Source organism: Lichenostomus cassidix, unplaced genomic scaffold (genome assembly GCF_008360975.1).
Source record: "Lichenostomus cassidix isolate B80296 unplaced genomic scaffold, HeHo_3.0 HiC_scaffold_529, whole genome shotgun sequence".
Lineage (NCBI taxonomy): Eukaryota > Metazoa > Chordata > Aves > Passeriformes > Meliphagidae > Lichenostomus > Lichenostomus cassidix.
In genome coordinates this window covers 50,105-69,754 of record NW_028147264.1, presented here as the reverse complement: position 1 = coordinate 69,754, position 19,650 = coordinate 50,105, and the positions used below count along the sequence as shown (strand labels likewise).

The 19,650-nt window shown below is 46.2% G+C and overlaps 1 protein-coding gene and 1 long non-coding RNA gene across 5 annotated transcripts in view; one reads left to right on the top strand and one right to left on the bottom strand.

Moving 5' to 3' along the window:
- The window catches only part of LOC146423940 (adenylate cyclase type 3-like), a 34,065-nt gene extending 26,443 nt beyond the window's left edge, over positions 1 to 7,622 (top strand). For 2 of the 4 annotated variants that reach the window (XM_085044188.1, XM_085044187.1), the window contains exons 13-20: positions 183 to 445; positions 1,588 to 1,669; positions 2,802 to 2,960; positions 4,530 to 4,676; positions 4,762 to 4,866; positions 5,691 to 5,817; positions 5,902 to 6,026; positions 7,134 to 7,622. In XM_085044188.1, the coding sequence (XP_084900314.1) occupies positions 183 to 445; positions 1,588 to 1,669; positions 2,802 to 2,960; positions 4,530 to 4,676; positions 4,762 to 4,866; positions 5,691 to 5,817; positions 5,902 to 6,026; positions 7,134 to 7,313 (1,188 nt within the window). In that variant the 3' untranslated portion in view covers positions 7,314 to 7,622. The remainder of the gene's footprint in view (positions 1 to 182; positions 446 to 1,587; positions 1,670 to 2,801; positions 2,961 to 4,529; positions 4,677 to 4,761; positions 4,867 to 5,690; positions 5,818 to 5,901; positions 6,027 to 7,133) is intronic. The other 2 variants (XM_085044189.1, XM_085044190.1) reach the window with 2 other exon arrangements.
- Positions 7,623 to 12,782: 5,160 nt separating this feature from the next.
- On the bottom strand, positions 12,783 to 19,115 carry LOC146423939 (uncharacterized). Its single transcript, XR_014847206.1, has 3 exons — positions 18,958 to 19,115; positions 15,515 to 15,680; positions 12,783 to 13,126 (listed from the first exon to the last, which is right to left on the bottom strand). It is a non-coding gene; the product is annotated as an uncharacterized LOC146423939 (long non-coding RNA).
- Between the last annotated feature and the right edge of the window lie 535 nt (positions 19,116 to 19,650).

Genomic DNA, 19,650 nt, shown 5'->3' with positions numbered 1-19,650 from the left:
GCAAGGAGCAGCCCAAGGACTCCTGCTGGCCCTGGTGGCCACCATGCCACCATGTCCCCAGCTTGGTGGCCATGGAGACCATGGGATGGTGGACAATGGGACATCATGGTGGCTGCAAGGAGCAGCCCAAGGGTTCCTGGTGGCCACTATGTCCCCACACTGACCCCACCCCATGTCCCCAGCTCGGCTGCCGGCGTGACCGCGGGGCGGTGGCCACCAACGTGACCGCGGGGCCACCCCGGGTCAGTGGCTGCGCCGAGCAGCCCAAGTACTACAGCCACCTGGCCGTGCTGGCCCTGGTGGCCACCGTGATGCTGGTGCAGGTGAGCCACATGGTGAAGCTGACCCTCATGGTGACCATCACGGCCACCACGGCGGCCATCAACTGCTCCGCCTGGGAGCCAATCTTCGACCAGTACGACCTGCGGCGCGGCCAGCGCGGAGAGTAAGGGAGGGTGGGGTGTGGGATAATGGGATTGTGGGATAATGGGATAATGGGATGTGGGATAATGGGATATATGGGATATATGGGGTATGGGATAATGGAATGTGGGATAATGGGATATATGGCATATGGGATAGTGGGATAGTGGGTTAGTGGGATAATGGGATGTGGAATATGGGATATATGGGATATGGGATAATGGGATATGGGATGTATGCAATATGGGATGTGGGCTATGGGATAATAGTAGGATAATGGGGTAATGGGATAATAATGGGATAATAATGGGATAATAATGTTATAATAATGGGATAATAATGGGATAATAATTGGATAATAATGGGATAATAATGGGATAGTGGGATTTGTGTTATGGGATAGTGGGATGTGGGATATGGGATGGTGGGATAATGGGATGGTGGGATAGGGAGATAGTGGGATAATGGTGGGATAATGGGATATGGGATAGTGGGATATAGGATGTGGGATGTGGGATATGGGATGTGGAATATATGGGATGTGGGGTGTGGGATATGGGTTATATGGGATAATGGGATGTGGGATAATGGAATATTTGGGATATGGGATATATGGGATATGGGATGTGAGATATGGGATGTGGGATAATGGGATATATGGGATGTGGGATAATAGTGGGATAATGGGGTAATGGGATAATAATGGGATATGGGATGGTGGGATAATGGGATAGTGAGATGGTGGGATAGGGAGATAGTGGGATAATGGTGGAATATGGGATAGTGGGATGTGGGATATGGGATAGCGGGATAGTGGGATATGGGAAAGGATAGTGGAATGATGGGAAATGGGATTGTGGGATGGTAGGATGCAATAATGGGATAGTGGCATATGGGATAGTGGGATACAGGGTGTGGGATGTGGGATATTGGATGTGGGATAGTGGGATAATGGGATGGGATGGGATGGGATGGGATAATGGGATGGAGACGTGAATGGGATCAAGGATGGAACTAGGAGGGGACAGGGAGGGGACAGGGAGGGGAAAGGCATGGCATCAGGGATGAGTTGGAATCCCTTGGGACGGGTTGGAATCCCTCGGGATGGGTTGAAATCCCTCGGGATGGGTTGGAATCCCTCCATGTGTGCCGTCACTGCCGCAGCTCCATCCTGGTGCCCTCCAAGTACTCCATGACTGCCATGATCTTCGTGGTGATGCTGAGCTTCTACTTCTTCTCCCGGCATGTGAGTGACACCGGCGGCTGCTGCCCTCCTTCTCCTCCTTTTCCTGTTCCCACCTTTTCCCGTTCCCTCCTTCTCCTCCTTTTCCACCTTTTCCCGTTCCCTCCTTCTCCTCCTTTTCCCATTCCCACCTTTTCCTATTCCCTCCTTCTCCTCCTTTTCCCATTCCCACCTTTTCCTGTTCCCACCTTTTCCTGTTCCCACCTTTTCCTGTTTCCTCCTTCTCCTCCTTTTCCACCTTTTCCTGTTCCCTCCTTCTCCTCCTTTTCCTCCTTTTCCCGTTCTCTCCTTCTCCTCCTTCCCTCCTTTTCCTCCTTCCCTTTTTTTCCCCACAAATCCATTCTCACATTCCCACAATCCATTCTCACATTCCCCCAATCCATTCCCACATTCCCACAATCCATTCTCACATTCCCACAATCCATTCTCACATTCCCACAATCCATTCCCACATTCCCACAATCCATTCCCACATTCCCACAATCCATTCCCACATTCCCACATTCCCACAATCCATTCCCATATTTCCACAATCTATTCCCACTATCCGCTCCTACATTCCCACAATCCATTCCCACAATATATTCCCACAAATCCATTCCTGCAATCCGTTTTCCCCATTCCCACAATCCATTCCCACGTTCCCACAAATCCATTCCCACATTCCCACAATCCATTCCCACAAATCCATTCCTGCAATCCGTTTTCCCCATTCCCACAATCCATTCCCACAATCCATTTCTGCAATATATTCCTACAATCCATTCCTGGGATCCATTTTCCACATTCCCACAAATCAATTCCCACATTTCCACATTCCCACAATCCATTTCCACATTCCCACCATTCATTCCCACAATCTATTCCCACATTCCCACAATCCATTCCTGCAATATATTCCCGCAATCCATTCCTGGGATCCATTCCTGGGATCCATTCCCACATTCCCAAAATCTGTTCCCACTATCCATTCCCGCATTCCCAACATCCATTCCCACATTCCCACAATCCATTCCTGGGATCCATTTTCCACATTCCCACAGTCCCTCGATCCATTCCCACATTCCCACAATCCCACCCCACAAATCCCTTCCCCCATTCCCTCGATCCATCCCACATTCCCGGCTGTCCCCAGGTGGAGCGGCTGGCTCGGACGCTGTTCCTGTGGAAGATGGACGTCCACGAGCAGAAGGAGCGCGTGTCCGAGATGCGCCGCTGGAACGAGGCGCTGGTGGCCAACATGCTGCCCGAGCACGTGGCCAGGCACTTCCTGGGCTCCAAAAAACGGGATGAGGTCAGTATTCCCGCTTTCCCGGAGAATTCCTGCCTCCTGATCCCGAGGTTTTGTTGTAAGTTCAGGAGGAGGACATTCCCAACTCCATGGACATTCCCAGCTCCATGGGACATTCCCAGTTCCATGGGGACATTCCCATCTCCATGGGGACATTCCCAGCTCCATGGACATTCCCAGCTCCATGGGGACATTCCCAGCTCCATGGACATTCCCAGCTCCATGGGGACATTCCCAGCTCCATGGGGACATTCCCATCTCCATGGACATTCCCAGCTCCATAAGGACATTCCCAGCTCCATGGGGACATTCCCAGCTCCATGGACATTCCCAGCTCCATGGGGACATTCCCAGCTCCATGGACATTCCCAGCTCCATGGGGACATTCCCAGCTCCATGGGGACATTCCCAGCTCCATGGACATTCCCACCTCCATGGCGACATGCCCAGCTCCATGGACATTCCCAGCTCCATGGGGACATTCCCATCTCCACGGGGACATTCCCAGCTCCATAAGGACATTCCCAGCTCCATGGGGACATTCCCATCTCCATGGGGACATTCCCATCTCCATGGATATTCCCAGCTCCATGGGACATTCCCAGCTCCATGGGGACATTCCCAGCTCCATGGGGACATTCCCATCTCCATAGGGACATTCCCATCTCCATGGGGACATTCCCATCTCCATGGACATTCCCAGCTCCATAAGGACATTCCCATCTCCATGGGGACATTCCCAGCTCCATGGGACATTCCCAGCTCCATGGGACATTCCCATCTCCATGGACATTCCCAGCTCCATGAGGACATTCCCAGCTCCATGGACATTCCCATCTCCAAGGACATTCCCATCTCCATGGACATTCTCAGCTCCATGGGAAATTCCCATCTCCATGGACATTGCCAGGGACATTCCCAGCTCCATGGACATTCCCATCTCCATGGACATTCCCATCTCCATGGGGACATTCCCAGCTCCATGGGGACATTCCCATCTCCAAGGACATTCCCAGCTCCATGGGACATTCCCAGCTCCATGGACATTCCCAGCTTCATGGAAATTCCCATCTCCATGGGGACATTCCCATCTCCATGGGGACATTCCCATCTCCATGGACATTCCCAGCTCCATGAGGACATTCCCAGCTCCATGGACATTCCCATCTCCATGGACATTCCCATCTCCATGGGACATTCCCAGTTCCATGGACATTCCCAGCTCCATGGGGACATTCCCAGCTCCATGGGACATTCCCATCTCCATGGACATTCCCAGCTCCATGGACATTCCCAGCTCCATGGGGACATTCCCAGCTCTGTGGGACATTCCCAGCTCCATGGCACATTCCCATCTCCATTCCCATTCCCATTCCCAGTCCCCATTCCCACTCCCATTCCCATCTCCATCTCCATCTCCATCTCCATCTCCATCTCCATCTCATCTCCATCTCCATCTCCATCTCCATCTCCATCATCTCCATTCCCATTCATTCCCATCCCCACTCCCATTCCCAATATTCCCATTCCCATTATTCCCATTTTTCCCACTCCCAATATTCCCGTTCCCAGGAGCTCTACAGCCAATCCTACGACGAGATCGGCGTCATGTTCGCCTCCCTGCCCAACTTCGCCGACTTCTACACCGAGGAGAGCATCAACAACGGCGGCATCGAGTGCCTGCGCTTCCTCAACGAGATCATCTCCGACTTCGACGCGGTCAGTGCGGCCGGGAATTCCGCGGGATCATCCCGGATCATCCCGGGTGTTCCGGCGGGGTGATCCTGGATTTCCATTATCCCAGCTCCTGGACGAGCCGCAGTTCCACTGCATCACCAAGATCAAGACCATCGGCAGCACCTACATGGCAGCCTCGGGAGTGACGCCGGACGATGGGTTTGGCGCCAAGGTGGGTTCTGTTTTCCCGGGAAATTTAAATCCGTGGATCCCAAATCATTCTGGGATTATGCTGGGATCGAGGACACTCGGAATCCATCCAGAGGCATTTGGGGATGGAATTCTCGGCGCTAAATTCCTGGGAATTATTGCAAAAGTTCCAGGAATTACCCCCAAAAATTCTTAGGATAAAACTCAAAGGAAATCATGGAACTGGGAGGGAACTGGGAAGGTGAAATCCTGGGAATTCTAGGCCCAAAAATCCCGGGAATTATCCCAAAAATCGTGGGAATTACCCCAAAAATTCCAATTTCTGGCAAAGGGCAGGGAGATCCTTGCTGGAGTGCCGAGATTCCCAGGGAAGCTCCTCGATCCCGAAATTCCTTCCCAGGATGGATCCAATCTCAGGCTGGGAGAGCTGGGAATGGAGGGAATTCCCTGGGAAAGGGGAGATTGCTTGGGATTTGGGAAGGAATTCCCAGCTGGGCTGGAATTCCCGGATATTCCTGGATCCCTGGGAATTCCCAGGATGGATTTGGATCATCCTGGGATTGTGGGATTGGAATGGAATTGGATTTAAATCCATGGATCCCAAATTATTCTGGGATTCTGGGATCGAGGACATTCCGAATCCATCCAGAGGGATTTGGGGATGGAATTCTCAGTGCTAAAATCCTGGGAATTATCGCAAAAATCCTGAGAAACACCCCAAAAATTCCCCGGGAAAGGGGTGATTGCTTGGGATTTGGGAAGGAATTCCCGGCTGGGCTGGAATTCCGGGATATTCCTGGATCCCTGGGAATTCGGGAAGGGCTGATTCCCGGGATCTGGGCGCAGAAGGATCCTCTGCCCGACAAGGAGCGCTGGCAGCACCTGGCCGACCTCGCCGACTTCGCCTTGGCCATGAAGGTGACGCTGATGAACATCAACTACCAATCCTTCAACAACTTCATGCTGCGCATAGGTAACTCCGGGAACGGCTTTTCCCGGGAATTCCGGGAATTCTGGGAATTCCTGGTGATTTTTGGGGTTTTTTTATCGCCGGCAGGGATGAACAAGGGGGCGGTGCTGGCCGGGGTGATCGGCGCCCGGAAACCTCACTATGACATCTGGGGCAACACGGTGAACGTGGCCAGCAGGATGGAATCCACCGGCGTGATGGGGAACATCCAGGTGGGATCGGGCCGGGAGAATCCGGGAAATTCTGGGAATTCGGGTGGGAGGGAAGGGGGGATGGGGTTGGGAATGCTGGGAAGGGGTGGGATGGAGGAGGAATTGCAAAGTGGGAATGGGAAATCGTGGGATGTTTTCAATTTTTCATCATTTCAACATTGACGGCTTTCCGCTATCCCAGGGGATCCAAATCCATCCTGGGAATTCCCAGGGATCCAGGAATATCCTGGAATTCCAGCCCAGCTGGGAATGCCTTCCCAAATCCCAAGCAATCTCCCCTTTCCCAGGGAATTTTTGGGGTGATTCCCAGAATTTTTGGGATAATTCTCAGGATTTTAGGGCTGAGAATTCCATCAAAATCCCTCTGGATGGGTTTGGAGTGTCCTCGATCCCAGAATCCCAGAATAATTTGGGATCCATGAAGCTTCAATCCCATAAATCCCATTCCAATCCCAGGGGGATCCAAATCCATCCTTGGACATTCCCAGGGATCCAGGCATATCCGGGAATTCCAGCCCAGCCGGGAATTCCTTCCCAAATCCCAAGGAATCTCCCCTTTCCCAGGGAATTTTTGGGGTGATTCCCAGAATTTTTGTGATAATTCCCAGGGTTTTAGGGCTGAGAATTCCATCCCGGATTTTTTTGGGATAATTCCCGGAATTTTCCGCATAATTTCTGGGATTTTAGGGTCGCGAATTCCCAGGACTTCACCTCACCAGTTCCCTCCCAGCACTTTGAGCTTTTCCTTGGGAATTTTTGGGGTAATTCCCAGAATTTTTGGGATAATTCCCGGGATTTTAGGGCTGAGAATTCCATACCTGAATCCCTCTGGATGGATTCGGAGTGTCCTCGATCCCAGAATCCCGGAATAATTTGGGATCCATGGATTTCAATCCCATCCCATTCCAATCCCAGAATTCCAGGTGGATCCAAATCCATCCTTGGACATTCCCAGCTTTCCAAGGGCAGCTAAACTTTTCCAGGAATTCCCTCCCAGAGAAAAAATCCCTTCCTGCGGGAATCAATCCACCCATTTTCCCATCATCCATTCCCATTTTTCTCCAAAATCCCGGGGAAAATTCCCAGTTTTCCCGGTTTTCCCGGCAGGTGGTGGAGGAGACGCAGCAGATCCTGAAGGATTACGGATTCCGCTTTGTCCGGCGCGGCGCCGTTTACGTCAAAGGAAAAGGAGAACTCCTGACCTTCTTCCTGAAGGGTCGGGAAAAGCCGGGATCGCTCCTCGGAGCCGCCGTGCCGCTGCCCCACCAGGTGCTGGAGAATTCCTGAGGAATTTTCCGGAATTTCGGGGGAAAAATCCCCGTCGGGAACGTCCGGCCGGATCCGGAGCGCGACCCTCCCGGAGGGGTTGGATTTATTCCGTGGGGAAAAGCGGATCTGCCGGCGGGTTTTCCCGGGATTTTCGGCAGCGATTCCGGGAGATCCAAACTCAGGGATGGTCGGGGAGACTCGGCGGCTCTTCCCGGCGCCGGGAGGAAATCCGGGATTGGCTGGGAATTCCATCCCCGAATTCCGTCGGATTTTGGGGGAGGAGGAGTTGTGTGTTCAGAAATTCCATAAATTATGTCGGAGAACTGATGGTGGAATTCTGTGGGTGTGGCTGGTCTGGGATTGGGGGAAAATCTGGGAATGGAATCCATGGAATGGATTGTGGGAAAATTCAGGAATGGAATCCATGGAATAGATTGGGGAAATCTGGGAATGGAGTCCATGGAATGAGGAGAGGAAAATCTGGGAATAGAATCCATGGAATGGATTGGGGAAGTCTGGGAATGGAGTTCCTGGAATGGATTGGGAGAAAATCTGGGAATGTTGTCCATTGAATGGATTGGGGGAAATCTGGGAATGGAGTTCATGGAATGGACTGGGGAAAATCCAGGAATGGAGTCCATGGAATGGATTGGGGGAAATCTGGGAATGGAATCCATGGAATGGATTGGGGGAAATCCAGGAATGGAGTCCATGGAATGGATTGCTGGAAAATCTGGGAATGGAGTCCATGGAATGGATTGGGGGAAAATCCAGGAATGGAGTCCATGGAATGGATTGGGGGAAATCTGGGAATGGAATCCATGGAATGAAGATTGGGGGAAATCCAGGAATGGAGTCCTGGAATGGATTGGGGAAAATCTGGGAATGGAGTTCATGGAATGAGGAGGGGAGGGGATTGGATTGGGAGAAAATCCAGGAATGGAGTCCATGGAATGGATTGGGGGAAAAATCTGGGAATGGAGTTCATGGAATGGATTGGGGGAAATCTGGGAATGGAGTCCATGGAATGGATTGGGGAAAATCTGGGAATGGAATCCATGGAATGGATTGGGGAAAATCTGGGAATGGAATCCATGGAATGGATTGGGGAAAATCTGGGAATGGAATCCATGGAATGGATTGGGAGAAAATCCAGGAATGGAATCCATGGAATGGGGAGTGGATGGGATTGTGGGAAAATCTGGGAATGATGTCCATGGAATGGACTGGGGGAAAAATCTGGGAATGGAATCCATGGAATGGATTGGGGGAAAATCCAGGAATGGAATCCATGGAATGGATTGGGGAAATCTGGGAATGGAATCCATGGAATGGATTGGGGGAAAATTCAGGAATGGAGTCCATGGAATGGATTGGGGGAAAATCTGGGAATGGAGTCCATGGAATGGATTGGGGAAATCTGGGAATGGAGTCCATGGAATGGATTGGGGAAATTCAGGAATGGAGTCCATGGAATGGCTTGGGAAAAATCTGGAAATGGAATCCATGGAATGAGGATTGGATGGGATTGGTGGAAAATCTGGGAATGGAATCCATGGAATGGATTGAGGAAAATCTGGGAATGGAATCCATGGAATGGATTGGGGGAAATCTGGGAATGGAATCCATGGAATGGATTGGGGGAAATCTGGGAATGGAGTCCATGGAATGGATAGAGGGAAAATCTGGGAATGGAATCCATGGAATGGATTGGGGAAGTCTGGGAATGGAGTTCCTGGAATGGATTGGGGGAAATCTGGGAATGGAATCCATGGAATGGATTGGGGAAAATCTGGGAATGGAGTCCATGGAATGGATTGGGGAAATCTGGGAATGGAGTCCATGGAATGGATTGGGGAAATCTGGGAATGGAATACATGGAAAGGATTTGGGAAAAACTGGGAATGGAGTCCATGGAATGAGGAGGGAATGGGATTGGATTGGGAGAAAATCCAGGAATGGAGCCTACGGAATGGACTGGGGGAAAATCTCTGAATGGAATCCATGGAATGGATTGGGAGAAAATCTGGGAATGGAGTTCCTGGAATGGATTGGGAGAAAATCTGGGAATGTTGTCCATGGAATGGATTGGGGAAATCTGGGAATGGAATCTATGGAATGAGGAGGGGAAAATCTGGGAATGGAATCCTGGAATGGATTGGGGGAAATCTGGGAATGGAATCCATGGAATGGATTGGGGGAAAATTCAGGAATGGAGTCCCTGGAATGGATTGGGGGAAAAATCTGGGAATGGAATCCATGGAATGGATTGGGGAAATATGGGAATGGAATCCATGGAATGGATTGGGGGGAAATTCAGGAATGGAGTCCCTGGAATGGATTGGGGGAAATCTGGGAATGGAATCCATGGAATGAGGAGTGGATGGGATTGGTAGAAAATCTGGGAATGGAATCCATGGAATGAGGGGAAAATCTGGGAATGGAATCCATTGAATGGATTGGGGAAATTCAGGAATGGAGTCTATGGAAGGGATTGGGGGAAATCTGGGAATGGAGTTCCTGGAATGGATTGGGGGAAAACCTGGGAATGGAGTCCATGGAATGGATTGGGGAAATCTGGGAATGGAATACATGGAACGGATTTGGGAAAAACTGGGAATGGAGTCCATGGAATGAGGAGGGAATGAGATTGGATTGGGAGAAAATCCAGGAATGGAGTCCACGGAATGGACTGGGGGAAAATCTGGGAATGGAATCCATGGAATGGATTGGGAGAAAATCTGGGAATGGAGTTCCTGGAATGGATTGGGAGAAAATCTGGGAATGTTGTCCATGGAATGGATTGGGGAAATCTGGGAATGGAATCTATGGAATGAGGAGGGGAAAATCTGGGAATGGAATCCTGGAATGGATTGGGGGAAATCTGGGAATGTTGTCCATGGAATGGATTGGGGGAAATCTGGGAATGGAATCCATGAAATGGATTGGGGAAAATCTGGGAATGGAATCCATGGAATGGATTGTGGGAAAATTCAGGAATGGAGTTCCTGGAATGGATTGGGGGAATTCTGGGAATGGAATCCATGGAATGGAGATGGGATGGGATTGGTGGAAAATCTGGGAATGGAATCCATGGAATGAAGATTGGGGGAAATCTGGGAATGGAGTCCTGGAATGGATTGGGGAAATCTGGGAATGGAGTTCATGGAATGAGGAGGGGAGGGGATTGGATTGGGAGAAAATCCAGGAATGGAATCCATTGAATGGATTGGGGGAAATCTGGGAATGGATTCCATGGAATGGATTGGGGAAATCTGGGACTGGAATCCATGGAATGGATTGGGGGAAATATGGGAATGGAGTGCATGGAATGGATTGTGGGAAAATTCAGGAATGGAACCCATGGAATGGATTGAGGAAAATCTGGGAATGGAATCCATGGAATGAGGAGGGGATGGGATTGGATTGGGAGAAAATCCAGGAATGGATTGGGGGAAAATCTGGGAATGAAGTCCATGGAATGGAGATGGGATGGGGTTGGTGGAAAATCTGGGAATGGAGTCCATGGAATGGATTGGGGGAAAATCCAGGAATGGATTCCATGGAGTGGACTGGGGGAAAATCCAGGAATGGAGTCCATGGAATGGACTGGGGGAAAATCTGGGAATGGAATCCATGGAATGGATTGGAAGAAAATCTGGGAATGGAGTTCCTGGAATGGATTGGGAGAAAATCTGGGAATGTTGTCCATGGAATGGATTGGGGGAAATCTGGGAATGGAATCCATGGAATGGATTGGGGAAAATCTGGGAATGGAATCCATGGAATGGATTGGGGGGAAATTCAGGAATGGAGTCCATGGAATGGATTGGGGGAAATCTGGGAATGGAATCCATGGAATGGATTGGGGGGAAATTCAGGAATGGAGTCCATGGAATGGATTGGGGGAAATCTGGGAATGGAATCCATGGAATGAGGATTGGATGGGATTGGTGGAAAATCTGGGAATGGAATCCATGGAATGGATTGGAGGAAAATCTGGGAATGGAGTTCATGTAATGGATTGGGGGAAAATCTGGGAATGGAATCCATGGAATGAGGATTGGGGAAATCTGGGAATGGAATCCATGGAATGGGGAGGGGGAAAATCTGGGAATGGAATCCATGGAATGGATTGGGGGAAATCCAGGAATGGAGTCCATGGAATGGATTGCTGGAAAATCTGGGAATGGAGTTCCTGGAATGGATTGGGGAGAAAATCTGGGAATGTTGTCCATGGAATGGATTGGGGGAAATCTGGGAATGGAATCCATGGAAAGGATTTGGGACAAACTGGGAATGGAGTCCATGGAATGAGGAGGGAATGGGATTGGATTGGGAGAAAATCCAGGAATGGAGTCCACGGAATGGACTGGGGGAAAATCTGGGAATGGAATCCATGGAATGGATTGGGAGAAAATCTGGGAATGTTGTCCATGGAATGGATTGGGGGAAATCTGGGAATGGAGTCCATGGAATGAGGAAGGGATGGGATTGGGGAAATCCAGAAATGATGGGAAAATCCCAAAAATCTCCCCATTCCCTGTTTCCCATCCCTTTTCCCACCCATTCCCAACATCTGGATTTATTCCCAATCCCTTTTTTCCAGAGTCACCAATTCCTCCAAACTCTCTCATCCATATTATTTTATTTTTCCGGGAATTTTCCATCCCTCATTTACAACATTTTTACAGCTCAGACAGGAATTTTGGGAATCCCTGGAATCCCAGGGATGAATGGGAATTTTAGGGGGAAAAAGGGAATAAATGGGAATTCCATGGGAAAAAATTTTCCTTGAGGGAATAAATAGGAATTCAATGGGAAAAAGGGAATGAATGGGAATTCCATGGGGAAAAGGGAAATCAATGGGAATTCCATGGGAAAATTCACTTTCTATGGGGGAATCAATAGGAATTCCACAGGAAAATTCCATTTCCATAGAGAAATGAATGGGAATTCCATGGGAAAAAGGGAATTAATGGGAATTCCATGGAAAAAAGGGAATGAATGGGAATTCCATGGGAAAAACTTTTCCGTAAGGAAATCTAAGGGAATTCCATGGGAAAAATTCCATTTTCATGGGGGAATCAATGGGAATTCCATAAGAAAAGGAATGAATGGGAATTTCATGGGAAAAGGTTTTCCATGGGCGAATGAATGGGAAATTCCATTGGAAAATCCATTGGAAACTTCCTTTTCCATGAGGAAATCAATGGGAATTCCATGGGAAAAAGGGAATCAATGGGAATTCCGTGGGAAAATTCTCTTTCTGTGAAGGAATAAATGGGAATTCCATTGGGAAAAGAAAATGAATAGGAATTCCGTTGGAAAAATTCCCTTTTCCTTGAAAGAATAAATGGGAATTCTATGGGAATGAGGGAATCAATGGGAATTCCATGGGAAAATTTCCATAGGGAAATGAATGGGAATTCCATGGGAATGAGGGAATCAATGGGAATTCTATGGGAAAAAGGGAATCAATGGGAATTCCATGGGAAAACCCTTTTTTCAGGAGTCGATCCAAAGGGATTTATCCCAAAAAAAAACCCCCAAATCCCAGAATTTTCCCCCCAATTCCCACTCCAAATTCCCAGATTTTTGCGGATTCGGGAATTCCCGATCTCCCAGACGAGGAGGAAAATCCGAGAATTCCCAGGAAATTCATTCCCAAAATCCCGAATCGACCAATCCGCGGAAAACTTTGGGAATTCCCGGAATTCCAGAGGGAGCTCAGGGGGTGAAATCCATGGATTTGAGGGTTTGGAATGCTCTGGGAAGAGTCAGGCGCCGGAAAAGGTCCGCGTGAGCCGACGACAATTCCGGAGATTCCGCTGGAAAAAAATCGGGATTTGGGATTCAGAGGGAAAAGGGGATTTTGGCTTCTCGTTCCTGTCTGATCCTGAAAAATATTCCTGGAATTTTGGGGGTTTTGGGGAATCCCAAATAATGCCAAATAAAATCCCAAATAAACCAAAATACTCCCAAACAATCCCAAATAAGTAATCCTAAATAAAATCCCAAATCCCAAACAATCCCAAATCCCAAACAATCCCAAATAGAATCCCAAACAATCCCAAACAATCCCAAATAAAATCCCAAACAATCCCAAACTCCAAATAAACCCAAAAAATCCCAAATCCAAAAAAAAATCCCAAAAAATCCCAAACAATCCCAAACCCCAAATAAAATCCCAAATAAACCCAAATAATCCCTAATCCAAAACAAGCCCAAATAAATAATAAATAAACGCAAATCCCAAGCAATTCCAAACAATCCCAAATCCCAAGCAGTCCCATATCCAAAATAATCCCAAATCCCAAACAATCCCAAGTAATCCCAAATAAAATCCCAAATAACCCCAAACAATCCCAAACCAAAAATAATCCCAAACAATCCCAAACAATCCCTAATAAACTCAAATCCCAAATTCCAAATAATCCCAAACAAAATCCCGAAGAATCCCAACCCCAATACCAAATAATCCCAAATCTCAAATTATCCCAAACAATCCTATGGCAAATCCCAAATCCCAACCAATCCCAAATAAAATCCCAAATAATCCCAAATCCCAAGTAATCGCAAGCAATCCCAAATCCCAAATAATCCCAAATCAAATCCCAAATCCCAAAATAATCCAAACCAATCCCAAAAACCCCACCAAGCAATCCTGTACCCAAACAATCCCAAATAATCCCAAATCATCCCAATTACAAACAATTCCAAACCCCAAACAATCCCAAATAAAATCCCAAATAAAATCCCATATAATCCCAAATTCCAAACAATCCCAAATCCCAAACAATCCCAAATCAAATCCCAAACCGCAAACAATCCCAAATCCCAAGTAATGCAAAATCCCAAATAATCCCAAAGAATCCCAAATAATCCCAAAGAATCCCAAATCCCAAATATTTCCAACCCCAAAGAATCCCAAAAAAATACCAAACAATCCCAAATCCAAAATAATCCCAAATCCCAAGCAATTCCAAAGAATCCCAAAAAATTCCAAAAAATCCCAAATCCCAAACACTCCCAAATAATCCCAAAAAATCCAAATACATCCAAATAATCCCAAATAATCCAAAACAATCCCAAATTCCAAATAAACTCAAATCCCAAAGAATCCCACAGAATCCCAAATAATCCCAATTACAAATTATTCCAAATCCCAACCAATCCCAAATGAACCCAAATCCCAAACAATCCCAACCAATCCCAAATAAACAATCCCAGATAATCCCAAACCCCAACTAAAGTCAAACAATCCCAAATCCCAAATAATCCCAAACAATCCCAAATAATCCCAAACAATCCCAAAAAAATCCCTAATAATCCCAAAAAAATCCCTAATAATCCCAAATCCCAAACAATCCCAAATCCCAAATAATCAAAAAAAAATCCCAAATAATTCCAAATGACCCCAAATAAACAATCCCAAACAATCCCAAATCCCAAGTAATCCCAAAAAATCCCAAATCCCATAATCTCACGGCTGCAGGAAACATCGACATCGGTCGGGAGGATCCGCTGGCAATCCCAAATCCCAAATAATCCAAAATCCCAACCAATCCCAAATAATCCCAAATCCCAACCAATCCCAAATCTAAAATAATCCCAAACAATCCCAAACAATCCCATATCCCAAACCAATCCCAAATCAAATCCCAAATCAAATCCCAAACCTAAAATAATCCCAAATAATCCCAAACAATCCCAAATAAAATCCCAAATGATCCCAAATCCCAAGTAATCGCAAGCAATCCCAAATCCCAAATAATCCCAAATCAAATCCCAAATCCCAAAATAATCCAAACCAATCCCAAAAACCCCACCAAGCAATCCTGTACCCAAACAATCCCAAATAAATAATCCCAAATCATCCCAATTACAAACAATTCCAAACCCCAAACAATCCCAAACAATCCCAAATAAAATCCCAAACCGCAAACAATCCCAAATCCCAAGTAATCCAAAATCCCAAATAATCCCAAACAATCCCAAATCCCAAATCCCAACCAATCCCAAATAAACCCAACCAATCCCAAATCTAAAATAATCCCAAACAATCCCAAACAATCCCAAATAAAATCCCAAACAATCCCAAACAATCCTATATCAAATCCCAAATCCCAACCAATCCCAAACCCCAAAGTATGCTAAATAACCCCAAATAAAATCCCAAACAATCCCAGAATTCCCGAAAAATCCCATAATCTCACGGCTGCAGGAAACATCGACGTCGGTCGGCAGGATCCGCTGGCAATCCCGATAAACCAGCCTGGCCTGGAAATTCCCACTTTTCCCGGGAATTCTGTACTGGAAACTCAGCAGGTTGTGGAGGGAATTCCGCTGGGGAATCCCCTGGATGCAGTCGGGGAAAAATTCCTGGAATGTGGGGGAAATTTGGGATGAATCTGTTCTTGGGTTTTGGGATTTTTTGGGGATTTTTTTGGGATTTTTGGGGGATTTTTGGCGATTTTTTTTTTTTTTTTCCCCAGATTTTTGAGATTATTTTGGGATTTTTTGAGATTTTTTCCCAATTTTTTTTGGGAAATCTGGGATGAATCTGTTCCTGGTTTTTGGGGATTTTTCGGGATTTTTTCCCAATTTTTGGGGTATTTTGTGATTTTTCATGATTTTTGTGATTTTTTCCCGATTATTTTAGATTTTTTTAGTTTTTTTAAAAAATTTTTCCAGATTTTTTATTTTTGGGGGATTTTTTTTTTTTCATGATTTTTTGGGATTTTTTTTTTCATGATTTTTAGGATTTTTTTGGGGGGGGATTTTTCCCAATTTTTCCCATTTTTCCCAATTTTTTGGATTTTTTTATTTTTGGGGGATTTTTTCCCGGGTTTTTGATTTTTTGGGGATTTTTGGGGATATTTTTGGGATTTGTTGGGATTTTTTTCACAATTTTTGGGGATTTTTTCCCGATTTTTTGGGATTTTTTCCCCAATTTTTGGCATGTTTTTCCTGATTTTTTCCCAATTTTGGGGGGATTTTTTCCCGATTTTTTGGGACTTTTTCCCGGATTTTTGAGGAAATCTGGGATGAATCCATTCCCGATTTTTGGGGAGTTTTTCCCGATTTTTTGGGATTTTTTTTCCCAATTTTTTGGCTTTTTTTTGGGATTCCCAATTCCCATCAATTCCCATCAAGAATTCCCATTAATTCCATCAATTCCCATCAAGAATTCGCAACAATTCAATCAATTCCCATCAAGAATTCCCATCAATTCCCACCAAATCCCATCCATTCCCATCAAGAATTCCCACTAATTCCCATCAAGAATTCCCAAGATCAATTCCCATCAAGAATTCCCATCAATTCCACCAATTCCCATCAAGAATTCCCACCAAATCCCAATCAATTCCCATTGAGAATTCCCATCAAATCCCATCAATTCCCATTCATTCCCAGCAATATTCCCATCAATTAATTCCCATCAACTCCCAAGAATTCTAATCCATTCCCAATCAATTCCCATCAATAATTCCCAATCAATTCCCATTAATTCCCATCCATTCCCATCAAGAATTCCCATTAATTCCATCAATTCCCATCAAGAATTCGCAACAATTCAATCAATTCCCATCAAGAATTCCCATCAATTCCCACCAAATCCCATCCATTCCCATCAAGAATTCCCACCAATTCCCATCAAGAATTCCAATCAAGAATTCCCAAGATCAATTCCCATCAAGAATTCCCATCAATTCCACCAATTCCCATCAAGAATTCCCATCAAATCCCATAAATTCCCATCCATTCCCATCAAGAATTCCCATTAATTCCATCAATTCCCATCAAGAATTCGCAACAATTCAATCAGTTCCCATCAAGAATTCCCACCAATTCCCATCATCAATTCCCATCAATTCCCAAGAATTCCCAATCAATTCCCATCAAGAATTCCCATCAATTCCCACCAAATCCCATCCATTCCCATCAAGAATTCCCGCTAATTCCCATCAAGAATTCCCATCAAGAATTCCCACCAAATCCCAGCAATTCTCATCCAGAATTCCCATCAAGAATTCCCAAGATCAATTCCCATCAAGAATTCCCATCAATTCCACCAATTCCCATCAAGAATTCCCATCAATTCCACCAATTCCCATCAAGAATTCCCACCAAATCCCAATCAATTCCCATTGAGAATTCCCATCAATTTCCATCAATTCTCGTCCATTCCCATTCATTCCCAGCAATATTCCTATCAATTAATTCCCATCAACTCCCAAGAATTCCCATCCATTCCCATCAATTCCCAATCAATTCCCATCAATTCACATTCAATTCCCATCAAGAATTCCCATCAAGAATTCCCATCAATTCCCAAGATCAATTCCCATTAATTCCCATCAATTCCAATCAATTCCCATCAAGAATTCCCATGAATTCCCAATCAATTCCCATCAAGAATTCCCATTATCAATTCCCATAAAGAATTCCCATCAATTCCATCGATTTCCATAAAGAATTCCCATTAATTCAATCAATTCCCAACAAGAATTCCCATCAATTCCCACCAATTCCCATCCATTCCCATCAAATCCCATCCAATCCCACCAAGAATTCCCATCAATTCCCAGCAATTCCCAGCAATAATTCCCACCAATTCCCACCCAGAATTCCCAAAATTCCCACCAGGACTCTGTCCAGCTGCTCCCTCCTGCCCACGCAGGCGTTGAGCTCCCGGCACAGGGATCCCAGCAATCCCCACAGATCCCCGGAGAGCAGCAATTCCCGGGAATTCCCACCAATCCCAGCCATTCCCACCCAATCCCAGCCATTCCCACCCAATCCCAGCCATTCCCATCAAGAATTCAAATCAATTCCCATAAAATCCCAGCCATTCCCAAGATCCATTCCCATCAAGAATTCCCATCCATTCCCATCGATTCTCATAAAGAATTCCCATCAATTCCCATCAATTAATTCCCATCAATTCCCAATCAATTCCCATCAATTCCCATGATCAATTCCCATTAATTCCCACCAATTCCCACCAATTCCCATCAATTCCCAATCAATTCCCACCAATTCCCGTCTATTCCCATCAAGAATTCCCAGTAATTCCTATTGATTCCCATCAATTCCTATCAAGAATTCCCATCAATTGAATTCCATCTATTAAATTCCCATCAAGAATTCCCACCAAATCCCATCCATTCCCATCAAGAACTCCCATTGATTCCCATCAATTCCCAATTCCCAATCAATTCCCATCAAGAATTCCCAGCAATTCCCATCCATTCCCAAGATCAATTCCCATCAAATCCCATCAAGAATTCCCATCAATTCCCACCATTTCCCATAAATTCCCACCAAGAATTCCCATCCATTCCCATCAAGAATTCCCATTATCAGTTCCCATCAAGAATTCCCACCAAATCCCATCAATTCCCATCAACAATTCCCATCAATTCCCACCATCAATTCCCACCAAGAATTCCCACCAAATCCCATAAATTCCCACCCAGAATTCCCATCAAGAATTCCCATCAATTTCCCATCAATTCCCATCAAGAATTCCCACCAAATCCCATCAAGTCCCAACATCAAATCCAAGCAATTCTTAGCAATTCCCACCAAGAATTCCCATCAATTCCCAAGATAATTCCCATCATTTCCCACCCAGAATTCCCAGAATCCCCACCAGCACTCTGTCCAGCTGCTCCCTCCTGCCCACGCAGGCGTTGAGCTCCCGGCACAGGGATCCCAGCAATCCCCGCAGATCCCCGGAGAGCAGCAATTCCCGGGAATTCCCATAAATCCCAGCCATTCCCACCAATCCCAGCCATTCCCACCCAATCCCAGCCATTCCCATCAAGAATTCCCATCAAATCCATCAGTTCCCAGCAATTCCAATCAGTTCCCACCAATCCCAACATCAATCCCCATCAAGAATTCCCATCAATTCCCATTCATTCCCAGCAATATTCCCATCAATAATTCCCATCAACTCCCAATAATTCCCATCCATTCCCATCAATTCCCATGATCAATTCCCATTAATTGCCACCAATTCCCATCAAGAATTCCCATCAAATCCCATAAATTCCCATCCATTCCCATCAGTTCCCATCAAGAATTCCCATCAATTCCATCAATTCCCAAGATCAACTCCCATCAATTCCCACCAAATCCCAGCAATTCCCATCAAGAATTCCCATCAATTCAATCAATTCCCAACAATTCCCATCGACAATTCCAATTCCCATCAATTCCCACCAATTCCCATCCATTCCCATCAAGAACTCCCAAGATCAATTCCCACCATCAATTCCCATCAACAATTCCCATCAATCCTACCAAATCCCATCGATTCCCAGCAAATCCCATCGATTCC